This window comes from Helianthus annuus, chromosome 2 (genome assembly GCF_002127325.2).
Source record: "Helianthus annuus cultivar XRQ/B chromosome 2, HanXRQr2.0-SUNRISE, whole genome shotgun sequence".
Taxonomy (NCBI): domain Eukaryota; kingdom Viridiplantae; phylum Streptophyta; class Magnoliopsida; order Asterales; family Asteraceae; genus Helianthus; species Helianthus annuus.
In genome coordinates this window covers 135,396,356-135,412,665 of record NC_035434.2, presented here as the reverse complement: position 1 = coordinate 135,412,665, position 16,310 = coordinate 135,396,356, and the positions used below count along the sequence as shown (strand labels likewise).

Genomic DNA, 16,310 nt, shown 5'->3' with positions numbered 1-16,310 from the left:
TTGACGGATTAAATAAAAAGAACTAAACCCAATTTTCTTCTTTGTTTAAAGTTGAGGGGCCTTTCTGATCAAATTGAGAAACTCAATTTTCCACCAAAAGAAAAGAAATAAAGCACGTAGTGCTTCTTCTTCTTCCCCAACAGAACAAAAAAAAAAACCTTGCTCTCCTTCTTCTTTTCTCTTCTGGATGAAATCAACACCCAGAAAAAACAAAGATTGAAAACCCTAAGTAACGGCGGCTAATGGGTCAGCAAACCCTAGTCGCGTGGGTGAAGAGTACGGAGGCGGCGGCGGTTCTGGCGGTTTCTGATGGCGGTGGAGGCGGTTCTGATGGCGGTGGAGGCGATTCTGGTGGCGGTGGAGGCGATTCTGACGGAACCCGGCGGTGTGGATGGCAGCGGCTTCGAACAGAAAATGGCTGACGTGAACAATCCGGTAGAAACTAATGCAAATCGGAACCCTAGTTCAGATTTCTGCACCTTCAGGTATCTTCTTCTACACCTTCGTTTCTGTTCGGTTTCTGTTCATTCTGTTCGGTTTCTGTTCTGTTCAACAACACAAGCCTGAGCTCTGATACCAGTTGTTAGGATCGGACTCTCTCACACACAAACTCACACCACACACACTCTGCTCTCACACAATCTGCCACAATCAAGATTACAAAGGATTTACGTGGTTCGGTCTCAACTGACCTATGTCCACGGGTAACTAGGAGTTTATAATACTTGGAGAGATACAAGAAATTACAATACATATGAATCTCTTATATAGAGATTGAAGAAAGAGAAAGAAGTTTAAAATAAAACAAAATCAGTGAATAATGGCCTCTGCCCCTTATCCTCTTATCCTGACATCAGAGAAGTTTTTCTTGTCCACTTGATCAAGTGGCTTCATACTCAACAATAAGACGGTGTTTAACCATTAGACGGGGTGTTTTTGAATTTTCTTGAATCTTTTAATCAAAACAACAGAATGGTCATATGTATATTGATTTTAAGACCGTATTATCGCTTTAACCCCGTCTAAAATAAAACTTCAACACCGTCTAATACTCCATTTTGTAGTATTGATTAATCCGTTAAATACTAAACAGTTTAACAATCAAGATTAGATAAATAAAAGAAAATCAGGTTTATTTTTTATCAATAAAATATTATAAAAATAAACAAACAGAAATGCAAGAAGGGAGCAGATATCTAACAATGGATCACGTTTTGTACCGACTCGGTACCATCTAGTTTCTTTCAAAAAAGAAAAAAATGTGAGAAGCCTGGGATTGGGTTTCGAACCCGTAACCTCAATATTCTGAAAAACCTTTACAACCGAACAACAGTAATGCATCACCTTTTTGCTTTAGATCTGGATTAAATTCGCGAAAAATTCCAAGGTTTCTAAGGTTAGGATTCCGATTTTTTTTTTCTCAAAACGAGTCGGGTTTTGGGAGCCCATTTTGACGGATGTTACATTTCCACCACTTCATCACAGCTAGGTCTCGCGAATTTTCTTGGCAGGTTACATCATTTTTTGGGAATTGAAGTGCAACATACTAAAGATGGCTTGTTTCTTACTCAACGCTCTTATGCCAATGATATCTTAGCATGGGCTAATATGGAATCTTGCAAGCCATGTCAAACACCAACAGATACTAACTCTAAGCTCAATGCCACCGCAAGTGCTTTATTACTAGACACTTAGACAGTACCCTCTATCGTAGCCTTGCATGAGCCCTACAATATTTAACTTTCACAAGGCCTGATATTTCATACGCCATTAAAAATTTTTTCCTTTTTAGCCATGCCCCTAGAGAACCCCACTTTCACTTTCTTAAACGTACTTTACGGTATCTCAAGGGCACTTTTGGATCATGACTTACACTTGACCACCTCAAAATCTGTAAACTTACTGCTTACTTAGATACTGATTTTCCTTTTCATGAGACTTTTCCCAAAAAATAGAGAAAAGGAAATAAAAACTAAAGAAATCATCTTCAAAACGGTGATCTTTCCTTCCATGTAAAAGATAATAACATACAAGAAAGAAATGAAACCCATTTTTCTTATGGGGAGGATAATTTACATACATTCATTAACAAAGAACAAAAAACATAACACAAAAACCAACATATAAATGAAGAACAACAAACCATAATTGACATAGAAAAAGCAAATCAAAGAAATAAAAAGAATTTAAGATCTGCTCTTGAAGGGAATGGCTCTGATGACAATCTGGTGATACAAAGCGGCAAGTGCAGCTCCGATGAATGGACCGACCCAGAAGACCCACTGCAAGTAAAAAAAAAACAAATCATGATGAACATTTTGCAGACAGGATTAGTGAAATTTATGTTTGACTTCAAAAGTCGATGAATTCAATCTTACGTGGTCATCCCAAGCGTGGTCCTTGTTGTAGATGATCGCAGCTCCAAGACTTCTTGCAGGGTTGATGCCAGTTCCAGTAATGGGGATGGTGGCCAAATGAACCAAGAAAACCGCAAACCCAATTGGGAGCGGAGCCAAAATCTACAATAAAATTCAAAGGCAACTTAAAGGTTTGAACATTTTTAAAACGACCCGTTTTGACCAGAAACCACTTTGTTAACGAATGATTAGGGAAAGAATATACATACAGGGACATGGGAGTCTCTGGCACTTCTCTTGGCATCAGTGGCAGAAAAGACGGTGTAAACAAGCACGAAAGTGCCAACAATCTCGGCACCAAGACCATCGCCTTTGGTGTAACCATGGGCTACAACATTGGCTCCACCACCCAAGGCGGTGTATTGGTTCTTGCCCATGAAACCCTTGACCACACCAGCACCACAGATGGCTCCAAGGCACTGCATCACCATGTAGAACACTGCCCTGGTCAATGACAGTTTTCTTGCTAATAGCAGACCGAACGTCACGGCTGGGTTAATGTGTCCTCCTGTTATACATCAAATAGTAATGTGTTCATTGTTGGTGAATAAAAATCTCTGTAAAGATTGGAACTTTAGCTGAAAAGATTAAGTGGGTTTGCAAAAAGAGTAAATCTTGAAATTTAAATACAGATCAAGAGGAATCGATGTTTTTCTTTTTAATAGGGTTGAACTCATGAACCCAAACACAGCCCAAATATTATATTTATTCGTGTCAAAGAAAAATTAATCATAACCCATATATTTGTTCCTGTCACAAACATAAATCATAACCTAGACACACTTAAAATCGTGTAACCCTGAACACGATCCGTGCAACTCATTTATCTAAAAGAGTCAAAACAGGGTGGCGGGTTGACCTTGATTTTTTTTTTTTTATTCTGATTTTCAGTGGGTTCATTGTTTGATTAAATGGTTAAACATGTCAAGCCGAACAAAACCATTTAATTAGGAGTTTGAAAAGGTCAACCCAAGTTGTTCAGTGTGCTATACAGCCTAACAGGTTACACAAGAAAACTCAAAGCTGATTTTTTTTGACACAGCTCATTTTATAACTAAATAAAGATAAAATCTTTGTCAACAAATCATAACTTTGGGCTATAATGGGGTCTGTAATAAAGATACCCACAAGGTAGTAAAGCAAAACAGTTCTATTTACTAAGGCTGGAGGGTGTGGTTGGAGCCCCTTCGTGGCTTTATCAGGCCACGTACCACGTCAGCCATGAAGGCCCCCCTTTAATTTAGAGGGTGTGGATGGAGCCCCCTATTAAACAAAATTATAAAAAAAAAACAAAAAAATTGATTGGTTGACATGTTGTGGGCCCCACCTGAAAACTTCAAGCTTGGCGTTACCATGGTGGCGATGAAGCTATAGCGCCCCCCTCTTCACTTGGAGGGTGTGGTGATGGAGCCCCTATGGGCGCTATACATGGTGAGGTGGCGGGGGTGGCGCCCCCACACCCTCCGGCCTAAGCATGAAATTAAAAATAGGCAAGATTTTCATTTTAGGTGACCAGCAACATACTTTTCTGAATATTTAAAGAACTTAAGAAACCATGATCAAGATTAGAGTATTGATGACAGTGCGACATGAGGATATAAGGTCATTAGGTCAAACTTAGTCAACAATCTCAAAACACCAAAACACACACTATATGCAATTATTTCTACAGAAATGAAAACACAATAAAGATTATGTCTTGACAGAAACATACCTGAGATACCAGCAGTGCAGTAAACAAGAGCAAAGATCATACCACCAAAAGCCCAAGCAATCCCTTGAATACCCACTGTCCCACATTTTGTTGGAGATTTGACCACACCCATCACAGTCAACACAGATATGTACAAGAACAAGAAAGTGGCTATGAACTCAGCAATTCCAGCCCTGTAAAAGGACCATGAGCTCAACTCCCCTGGCTCAAACAGAGGTGCTGGTGGTGGCTCCTTGTAGTCTTTGTCTGTTTGAGCTGATGTCCCAATTGGCTGCCTCTCTGAGAACTTGTTGGCTCCAAGCCTCACATCTTCTTCCTTACCCTCCATTCTTCTTGCTCTCTCTCTCTAGTTTCTCTCTCTAGATATGGGCTGTGAGTGGTGGTGATTTTGTGAGGACTGAGTATAGGGTCTGTGTGATTTTATAGTTGAAAAGTTAGTACTAATTTCTTCATTTTGTAATTAATCATTGGATAATTGTATAATGGTTTTAAATAATAATATTAGTGGTATGTGTAAGTCTGTTTATTCTGGAAAGAACAGAGCATTTAGTTTAGAATTGTTTGTTTGTTTATGTTGTGTAATTATCCAATACAGAGTGTCATCTAATTAGTGGTTTTCTTAGCCAGCCTTCTTTTTGGTATGAATGTTACATACTATATTCCATGTATTTTAGTTATTAATTTATTCTTTAAAGACTTAAAAATGTTGTTAAAATAGGAATATTTGTATTGGTTTTCTTAGCCAGCCTTCCTTTTGGTATAAACTAGAGGGTATCTCTCGCGCCCTGCGACGTACATTTATACAGTGCTGGTTTGTTTGTCACGGTATCAGAATCGAAAAAGAAAATACCTAAAATAAAGTCTTTACTTAAATAATAGGAGAATAAAAATAAGCCCAATTGTTATAAATAATAGAAAAAGTTACTTAACTAACAATAAAAAAGAAAATTAATATATGATGACACTTTCTCCGTCTCTCTCTTCTTATCGTCTCATTTTCTCTTGATGGAAACCTGATGTCTCCGTGTTTGTTTGTCTCAAGAAGATATTAGAAGGAAAGCGTGACGCGCAGTTTACTTTACTCGCGTCGAAAAGCCAAATTCCAGAGAGACGTGGGAGTTAATTTTAACGTCAAACAATCACGCATTTAGTTTATTGTTCTCTACAAGCATAAGCTAATAGATTTATAATAAATATAATCAAAGAAATAAATAAAATTAATCATCTAGGGGGTGTGTACATAGTTCATGGTTTTTAACCCCCGTCCCACTAGAGCAGAAGCTTTAGAAAGAGAAGGCTAGACTACCAGAGCAGCTCATCGTTTATTAGTTTTTTTATCTTCTACTGCTATGTAGAAAGAACACTAGACTATCAGAGCAATCCATCGTTTGTTAGTTTTTTTTTTATCTTCTACTGGTATGTAGAAAAAAAGTTAGTAGGCGATTAGTGCCAATCAAAGTTCCACTTTTATCTTTTTAATGTTATCTTTGTAATATAATATTAAATATTTTATTCTTGGTATTAGTTATTAGTTTATTGCTTAAAGACTTCAAAATGTTATTAAAAGTTAAACATTTTGCTGGATTTATGATTTATTTAAAAACACAACTTTATCACAAATCAACAAATTAGCAGGTGTTAATGGGGTCATTTAACTTCATCATCATCTTGATTTATTAATATTAAACAAATCAAACACTTAAAAGTGAGATTAAGAGTAAATTAAAAGTTATATAACTTATAAGTTTAACTCGTCAACCTCTTTACTGGCCAATTAAGTCATTTACAACTTGATTACAACCTACTTACAAATCGCTAAACCATTTACAACCCGTTTAACGGCTTTAGACAAAAAAGTTACACCTTTCGTGTTCAGTTAGTTAACTTCCTAGACACAATATAATATAACATAATATTACTCTTAGAAAAAATTGCATCGTTGATCCTTATGGTTTCCGACAAATTTCAATGTCGAGTACTAATAGTTTTTTTGTTGAAAAATCAGGTATTAATGTTCTAATTTGTCGCAATGTTGAGCATTAAGGCCAAACCTTGTTAACTTTTTTGTTAAGTCTTACTAAAATGATTAAAATTCCCTTTGATAATTAAAGTTTTTAGTCATTTTGTAAACTTAGAAACCGTAGGGACTATATGTGTTAAATAACCAAACTTGTTAAATCAACCAAACAGAAAGCCCGCTTTTCAAGGGGTCTTCTCCGGCAAAGTCGTCTGATTCCGGCCAAATAGGATCCGCAAAAATAGTCCGTTTAATTCGTTTATTTTTTCGTTAATGTTTATCTCCATCATAATCAAAACTAACAACTCTAACAACTCGTTTGTGTCATGTATAAACTGCAAATTATGCTTATCCGCTAACACGTTTAACTCTGAAATTCCTATCATCCTCTCGATCTGTTATATCTTCAACTCGAGTATAAATATATGCCTCTTGACCCAATGAGACCTCATTCCCACACAATTTCAAAGTCAGTTTCGTCTCTACGACTGATCGAAGCCGCGTCAGCATACCAGACTCCGATGATGCAATTCTTGTACATAACATCGTAGACTGGTACAAATATTAATGCTATTTGTTTGTTTTATCATACATAACAAAAGCCCCATATTTATTTCAACTTATAAAACTGTTATATTCCTAGATCAGAATTTTTTTTTGTTATTTTTATAAATCTTAACTTGGTTTATTATTTAAATTAAATTAAAAAGTTTATTTTACTAGCATATTATTATATATAAACTCAAAGTTTATAAATAATAAACTTCAAATCCATTTAATTTTATAAAAAAATATAAATAAAAAAAACATTACTTTAAATTATTTTAGTAAAATATAATTAATAAAAAAATAGACTCTCTAGTTATTAAAGGACATTTTAGTCGTTTTATTAAGACTTAACAAAAAAAAGTTAACAATGTTTGGCCTTTGTACTCAACATTATGACAGTTTGACATTAGTACTCAACATTGTGACAAATTAGAAAGTTAATACCTAATTTTACAACAAAAAAAACTATTACTACCTGACATTGAAATTTGGTAGAAACACAAAGACTAACGGTGTAATTTTTTCTTACTCTTAATTAGCTAATAATTAGAAATTTAATATAGAACATAATATAGTTTTAAAAATTTAAGGTATTTTATTAAATGATATAAAACGTTTTGAAATTTTTTAGAAATAAAAAAAAAAAGAAAATAAAGACAGAAGTTTGCATGATGGGACCATTTAACCAAACCATATATAAAAAATAAAAATAAAAATAGAAAAACGAAACGAGTGGAGGAGAGCAACTAGCCGGTGCGTTTTCTGACCGTTTTTGAAAAGTGGTTACAATGCAACGGCTCTATGTTCAATTACATTATTACCCTTCTTTTCGTCTACATTCTTGATTCTTCCACGATGATCTAATATTTTCTACTTGTGTCTATGTGGATTTGGAGTTAGAGTTATAATAAAACACATGTGTAACTAATTACTATCATTTAATAATTTTATTTGATAAAACAACCGACTTTACGAGATAAAACAATTTTATGAAATAAGTTACTTTAATAAAACAATTATTAGTATAGTAAACAATTATGGATATTGTAACCTCTTGAATTAGAGGTTTTGGGTGGCCTAATAGGAAATAAAAAGGAAGATTATGGACTAAATATGTGTTACATGGGTTTTAGCTCGACACACTTAACGTCTGAGTTTGTTATTGTGCATTTTTTAAGTTTCATTCTTTACACGATGCATAGGAGGCGTCTTTGAGGTGGGACATGGGTGGATGGTCATCGGTTCTTGACATGTTTCTTGTCAAGTGATAGTGGATTGAACGCTCGTGTTTGTCTTAGTGAAAATACTTTTGGAGACATGCTTTGTATACTGAGTATAAAATTGTTCGTCACTCGCTTATTAAGTTATAAAAGAAGGCTTTTGATGTGCTTTGTGTCGAGGAATCTTAGAAGGCATGATTATTCTAAATATGACTTTGATCTTTAGGGATATGCATAGTATTACGTTACTGTTGCGTTATTAGTTCAATATATGTTGTGTTCGAAGGACTAGATTCAGGCTGATATGTTGTCAGCAAATTTTTTTGCTACATGGTTACTACCCATGCATATAAATCACAACCCACCATCGAAAATCTCGGTCCATGTTTTTCGAATCAAATCCATTGCACACCCATGTTTTCGAATTGTGCCTTCAATTTGCAATCATAATTAAGCAAAAATAGTTCTATACAAATCAAACCCAAAAGCAAAACTTGTCATTGATCTGATCTTTGATTTAAGGAAAAGACATCACAATCAGAATTTTCTAATAAAAAAACGAAGAATATAGGCATCAAACTTCCTCTAAACACATAAGTATTAATTCAGATTTTTCGATATCATCAGGATGCATTGAAATCAGTTTTTGTTTGAATCACACATTGAAAAATCTGAGTAAGTTTTCTCAGAAACAAAAGTCGAGAAAAACAAAGTCTATGTAAAGGTCAAAATCGAAGGAAAGAATAAAAGATGTGTATATACGAAAACCAACATCCCTTTATCAAACACATGATCTATGATTGCAGTTACCGTCCAGGGGAGTTTAGGCAGTTTGTGTATACGTTGGTTTTCCTCCATGCGGTAACTTGAATTGGTGACATTAATATTGATATTATATGTATTATTATGTGCATTAATACTGAAATTATGCATTATATGTGGTAAGGGTATTTATGTGTATTGATTGTACCTACATTATTAAAAAAATTATGATTACTGAGTAACTTTTTTAGTTATTTTCTTGTTAAGGGTGGACACAACTTTTTCGATGTGTCAAAGTATACATGAACTAGGAAAGGGTTAGACCACCCATAGGGGAGGGTGTTTTCGGCGTTTTTCACTAAAAGACGCCCCTCAACACTATCATCACTGGCCCCCTAGGCGTTTTTTTCTCAAAAACATTACGCGGGCGTGGCCACATAAACGCCAGATTGTTGAAATTTTGACCAATAACAAATTTCCAACTCATTTATTTGTTTTATTTTTCTTAAAAAATAATAATTGGGTAATTATTGTTGGGACATTATACCACTACACCCCCTTTTAACTTCAAGTTTCTTTGTTGACTAGGCAGCCAGGGGCGGACCTAGCCTTAACAGGGGGGTAACCTCCGCTACGGCTTGGCTTGGAAAAATTTGACGTTTTTAGTGTAAATTTTGGAAAAAATTGATGTTTTTTCGATTTCGTTACGGCTAATTTATAAAACGTTACGGCTTGGCGTGAATCCTAGATCCGCCACTGTAGGCAGCCATATGTCGCTTCATGCACAAGGGTGGGGCATTTATTTCACTCACCCCTACACATGGTCTTAAATATGTTTGAGAATTGCGAGGCCCATATAAGTGTGTGTGGTGTTTCGAATCTGATACATAATAAGACGATTGCGTAACCTTTTTGAAAAATGTATATATGAACTACAAGAGCACAAAGAACAAAGAGTCCGTTTACATAAGTGCGTATAGTTAAGGTCGATTACATATCTAATATAATTGTCAATTGTTGGTTTGATTTGCATTTGGATTTAGATTGCCTACATACATAATTAACATCCCGCCGTAACGTGTGGGTTGGTGTCGACTCGTGTAACCTCACACAACAACATATAGGCATAAATACAATAATTAAAGTCCCCCTCACCCCTAAAAAGCATGAAAAAATCTAAGCCCCTAGGACACAACTAAAATTAAATGTAACCCTCCCCTAGAAATCTTTAACTAAAATCCTCTGTCTCCACGAAGTCCTATCTTAGACCGTGTCCTCAAAAATGTGTAACTCTAGTAAATCATGCCTAGTACACTCATCCTAAGTCAGTTTGGGTCTACCCCTACTCCTCATTTCCTACAAAGTGAGGGTTTCCACGACTCTAATTGGCGTTGTCGTTTGCCTCCGCTTCACATGACCAAACTATCTCAATCTCCCCCTCCTGACTCTTATCGGATATACTGGCAACTCCTAGCTTATTTCTGAAAACCTTTCTTATCTAGTCTAATCTTGTGCTTCCACACATCTACCTCAGCATTCTCATTTCTAATACCTCTATCTTGTGCGCTTGTTATTTTCTTAATTGTCCAACACTCTGTTCCATAAAACATAGCAAGCCTAACTGCTACCTTGTAAGATTCTTCCTTTTAGTTTCGTTTTAATGGTTGGAAAACAATGTATGACACTTTCTAAGAAAAATTGCCATGATATTTAATAAATAGTTGTACTTCTTTAATATCAAAATCACAATATTTACCTACAAATAATGGTAGTACAAAATGTATGACACTTTCTATAAAAAAAACTTTCCATAATATTTAATAAATAGTTATTCTATTCTCTTCACTTACACCTTACACTTCTGCTGAGTCTAACGAGGCTCAGGTGCGGAGCCTTCCGCTGTCACTGTGGAGCGAGACCGCGCAAAGGTAGAACATCATAGAAACTTCGCTGACTTTCTCATAAACCTTGATTTCGCTACGCTCAATAAGAAGCCGGAATAGCTGAAATTGGTTCGTGTTCCGTTTCCAAAGAACTGCTTACTTATGTCATGATATGATGTGAGACAAACGTTAGGAATCTACTTATGTAATAGAGTCGATCCACTAAAGTATTGAGCAGCGGTATAGGATCAGATCCCAAAGATAGTAAGTCTTTCCTTTAGAAAGTCCTTTTCAAAAATTCTATATAATATCAATTTCTATATGATATGAAACTCAGATAGTTACTTCTTTAGTATCAAAATCACAATATTTACCTACAAATGAATTCCCATAGCAGTAAATTTACTATGTATTCTTTGGTAACTAGACCATTGTCATGGTTTATAAATTAGAAAAGACATAATTGTTATTTTAAATTTTAAACATCCATTGATATATAATCCAAATATTTAAAGTTGCCTCTTAACTCATTAAATCACAAAATTCTACAGCAATTACCTAAAATACATAATCATTGTGACATTATACAACAATAAACTAAATTACTTATATAAAATTGTGTTAATAATTACGACGTGATACACTTTATAGAAGAGTAGCCAACTCAGACGAGAGAGGAGCCTTTGTGTAATTGTGTTGGCTCAATCATCACTTAAAAGTAAAGTATTAGAAATGGTCCCTATGGATGTGGTATATATGAATTCTAAAATTACACAAATTATTCATATTATTTTACTTTTATAAAGTGGTTGTCGAATGTTAGACGTTTAAAAAATTTGTTAGATGGTTAAAAATATTACACTTCCAATAAACATACACTTTTGGTCTCTAAGGTGGTGTTTGTTTTTTGGTAAAAAGCTCTTCTGAGCACTTATGTCTTCATCGCGCAGACGCGCGCAAACCTTTGGGTCCTGCAGCTTGTTTGTTTTTTCGCAGACCTTTCATTAAAAAAGGTCTGCCAGACCTCTTCTTGATGCAGACATCTACCCATGTCTTCTAACCTCTTCAAACCTCTTCCCTCCTCTTCAACCTCCACCACCCAGATCCACCACATCACCGTCACCTGATACATCACCACCACCATCATCATCGGAGCTACACCGTCCACCACCATCATCATCGGTGGAGAGAGAGAGAGGGAAAGACCGTAAAGAGAGAGACCGTAGAGAGAGAGAGAGAGAGAGAGAGAGAGAGAGAGAGAGAGAGAGAGCGGCAGGAACCTTAATCGGTGGCTTCTAGATGACGACGGTGGTGGGTTGTGATGGCGGTGGTGCTTGGCTTCGCGGCAGGAGACAGGGGGCAGTGGTGCTTGACGGTGGTTGTGGTGGTGGTGGCAGGTGGACGGTGGTAGATGAGGTGGTGGCGGATGGTTGTGGTGGTGGTAGATGAAGGCAGAGAGAGAGATAGAGAGAGAGAGATGAGTGGTCTGTGTTTGTGTGATAAATGAGAAGAGAAGAGGTTTTTGTAGAATTAAAAAATACTCTTCTCCTTGCAGACTGCAGACCTTTGGTCCACCTCTTCTCCTGCAGATGTGGTCCGCAGACTGCAGACCTTTTACCTCTTCAAAAACAAATGGCACCTAAATGTTTTATTAATTGCCTCTAACCTAGTGGTCTAGTGGTATAGTGTTTGCTTTCTAAAAGAGCGGTGTGTGTTCAAATCGATACAGGGGGGTAGGTTAGTAGGTGCCCGGGGATGCACGCGCCCCCTCCAATGTTTTGGTTAAAAGTGTATAATTTCCGGTTTTTCTTCTGAAAAATTTAAAATTATATAGGATCGCCCCTCCAATTATTTTGCCCAAATATTTATATAATATATAAATCAAAGTAAAGTTTGTTACCACTTTAAATCTTAAAGGTCGTCGGGCTGAGTTGTAATTCTTAGTCCATGTCTCATTTATCTCGTACCATTATATATATATATATTGGTCTTTTGTTTGTTAAACAATATTTAGTTTTTTATATGTAAGAACGGGTCCTTTGAATGAATGCATTTTTTTAGTTTTATTTGGAACTATTATTATTTGACTCGACCCGAATTGAATAGCCTGCCCGAAACATAATGACAAGAAAAAAAATTTGGGGTCCCATGACTTTACGCCCCCTCAAAACTTTTGGTCAAGCTCCGCTACTGAATCGATGTATAAACTTGCAAGGCCGACTAGCCAAACCTTCCATTGGGCGACAATGGTGATTGTATTTTCTCAAAGACGACTATCGCACTTTTTGAATGTTTGATCTTCCATCCCATTGATTTCGCCGTTTTCCTTGCTCATGATATTCAAATTTGCCTTGCCTATTTTACCAAAACCGCTACTAAAGATGCGTCTCATGTGGTGAAGTCCTTAACAATTCAGTCCCGTTTTCTCTAATTTCAGTAGAATGGGTCGCCCAATAGTCCAATACACATAGATATATTTTTTTTTTAAAAAATTGTGGCCCCTATTTTTGAGGCCCTAACCCATGCTTGACCTCTATACTCATGTGAGTCGGCCCTGAATAACCACCACCCTTGAGTCAACACCACCAAATAACGATTGTCGGCCATCGTCTCAACATTACCTGATTACCGCGCGCCTCTCCTCTACATTACCATTTTCTCTATTCGTACACGTTGGTAGTGGTTTTTTTTATATATATGGGGTTATAATTTAGTTTGTGTTCCTTTGAGGATGTCAAGAAGAAGCTGGATGGGTTTATGTTAACAATCATGGTTGAAGATGAATGAAACAACAAACAAAAATATAAACACAGATCTAGCGACAAAACGGTGACAAATCTCTTATTTAACCCAAACCAAAACTTTGCCCCCCAATAACCCAGAGATCTTACAAATGTAAGATCCAAACAAATGAAACGATACAACCAGTCTTGATGATCATCCACTGATGATCATTTATACCAACAGTACAGAAAATCTCTCAAACAGATGAGAGTAGAAGCCAAGATACAACAGAGATCTTGATGAACAAACCCTAGATCTAAAACAAAGTGAAAGTGAAAAATACTGAGCTAAGCAACAATTGAAGAGAGAGAAAGCCTTTATATATCGCAGCTCAAGACAAGTTCAACTTTGCACCAATAGATCATCCACTTGACAATAATAACCCCTGAAGTTACAACAAACCACCTTCAAAATATCTGGCCCAACTACCTGTTGCAACAACTTCAACAAACATAACAACCAGTAAGACCCGACCCATACATTAGGCCCAATAAATAACATAACCCAATATGAATGAACAGCCCAGTGCCTTTCAACACTCCCCCTTCATTCAATTGGGTTTAAACAAGTCCAACAATCCCAACCGAGCACAAAAGTCATTATGTTGGGTAACACTTAACCCCTTTGTAAAGATGTCTGCCAGTTGATCCTCGGACTCAACCTTAGTTGTAACAATGAAACCATTTGACACCTTTTCCCTTAGAAAATACAAATCAATCTCAAAATGTTTCGTACGCTCGTGAAACACAGGATTTGCAGCTATTGACATAGCTGCATTACTATCACAAAACACCTGTATCGGAAGATCACACTTAATATTCAACTCATTTAGAACATTCACAATCCACACAAGTTCACAAGTGGCTGAGCACATAGCACGATACTCAGCCTCTCCAGTTGACCTTGAAACAGTGGATTGCTTTTTGCTTTTCCACGAAACAAGGTTTTCACCCAAAAATATGCAAAAACCAGTGACTGACTTACGAGTATCTAAACATTTAGCCCAATCAGAGTCTGCATAACATGACAGACCAAAATTACCACCCTTTTTGAACATTAAACCTTTCCCTGGACTAAGCTTTAGATACCGTAACAACCTTAAAGCAATTTTCAAATGAGCAGTCAATGGCTTATGCATAAATTGGCTTAAGTACTGAACTGCATAACTAATATCAGGACGAGTTATAGACAAGTAGATTAATTTACCAATCAATTTTTGATAATTGGTAACATCTACCAACTCAGCCCTATCACTATCAGCCCTTTTATTTACAATATGACTTAACTCTATTGGTGTATTCACAGGTTTACATCCAAGATACCCAAACTCAGCTAACAGTTCCGAACAATATTTACGCTGATTCAAACATATACCACTTTTATCATACACAACTTCTAAACCAAGGAAATACTTAAGAATTCCCAGGTCCTTGATTTGAAAATTATTACTAAGTAAATTTTTTACTTTTCTAATTTCCACATCACTATACCAGTCACAATAATGTCATCGACATACACAAGTAATACAACAAATACAGAGGGCTTGGATAAAACATACAACGAATGATCACAAGAACTTTGAATAAACCCTATATCAAGTAACACATTAGTAAGCTTCTCATTCCATTTTCTAGGGGCCTGTTTCAGCCCATATAAAGAATTGACAAGCTTACAAACCTTAGCCTCATTTTTGCTATAATAACCTTCAGGAAGTGACATATATACATCTTCTGATATTGAGCCGTATAAGAAAGCATTGTTTATATCTAATTGATACAATGACCAACTATTCTGCACAGCCAAACTCAAAACACACCTTATAGTAACCATTTTAACAACCGGTGAAAACGTTTCACCAAAGTCAATCCCTTCCCGTTGGTTATAACCTTTTGCAACTAACCTCGCTTTATAGCGTTCAACTTCACCATTAGACCTATACTTAATCTTGTAAACCCATTTACAACCAATAGGTCTCCTATCACTAGGTAAATCAACAAGCTCCCAAGTGTTATTCCGCATTAAGGCCTCCATTTCAAGGTTCATTGCCTCAACCCACTTAGGATCCTTTGAAGCCTCATTATAACTGTTAGGCTCTGTTGATTTACTTAGTTTACTAATAAAACTCACATTATCAGCAGATAGACAAGCATAATTCACCACTTTATTAATATCATATTTCACATTACTATTTAACACAAAATCCTGAATTTTTTTAGGAACAGACACATTTCTAGAAGACCGTCTAAGACCTTCTAGATTTCCCTCAGATGGGCTGATCTCATCAGTCGACACAACAGTGTCCTCTGCCCTGCCAGACTCCCTTCTACTACTACCTTCTACACTAGAACCTAAGTTATGACCTGAACTACTTAGACCAGGAGTGGCAGATGTAGAGGGACCTGGCTGCTGATCATCACTGACTGTGTCGTGAGAATCAGTAGTAACCTCTTCATCATTGGGAGTTAAAGAAAACTCAGGTGAATTTGTTTCATTTTGATCAAAAAAATTTATCAAGTTTAAACTGTTATCAACATTAACATCATCATTAATCTGTTTAGACTTAAAAGGATACACATGTTCATAAAACTTGACATCTCTAGAGAAAAAACCTTTTTCTCATCTATACTCCAAAGTTTATAACCTTTTTTCACATTAGAATACCCTATCAAAACACACTTATCAGCATGATAAGCAAATTTATCAGGTTCATTTAAAATAGTACTGAAACAAAGACACCCAAAATTTCTAAAATGAGACAGAGAGGGTCTAAAACCAAACATAAGCTCATAAGGACTTTTCCCACTTAACACAGAAGATGGCAGCCTGTTAATAATATATACAGCAGTTAGCACACAATCACTCCAAAATCTCAAAGGTAGGCCACTCTGAAACATTAAAGTTCTGGCTATATTTAAAAGATGTCTGTGCTTACGCTCAACTACCCCATTTTGTTGTGGGGTATAT

General features: G+C 36.1%; 1 protein-coding gene across 1 annotated transcript; it reads right to left on the bottom strand.

Moving 5' to 3' along the window:
* Nucleotides 1–1,981: 1,981 nt before the first annotated feature.
* Nucleotides 1,982–4,706, bottom strand: LOC110937325 (aquaporin PIP1-3). The gene is made up of 4 exons (XM_022179725.2): nucleotides 4,132–4,706; nucleotides 2,627–2,925; nucleotides 2,379–2,519; nucleotides 1,982–2,282 (listed from the first exon to the last, which is right to left on the bottom strand). Exons 1-4 carry the CDS (start codon nucleotides 4,457–4,459, stop codon nucleotides 2,187–2,189), a joined length of 864 nt encoding a protein of 287 aa, XP_022035417.1. The 5' UTR covers nucleotides 4,460–4,706; the 3' UTR covers nucleotides 1,982–2,186.
* Between the last annotated feature and the right edge of the window lie 11,604 nt (nucleotides 4,707–16,310).

Coding starts and splice junctions, on each gene's coding strand:
- LOC110937325 (XM_022179725.2), bottom strand. CDS start 4,459: ATGGAGGGTAAGGAAGAAGATGTGAGGCTTGGAGCCAACAAGTTCTCA. Junction 2,520..2,626: donor CCAGAGACTCCCATGTCCCT/GTATGTATATTC, acceptor ATTTTATTGTAG/ATTTTGGCTCCGCTCCCAAT. Junction 2,283..2,378: donor ACCACGCTTGGGATGACCAC/GTAAGATTGAAT, acceptor TTTTACTTGCAG/TGGGTCTTCTGGGTCGGTCC.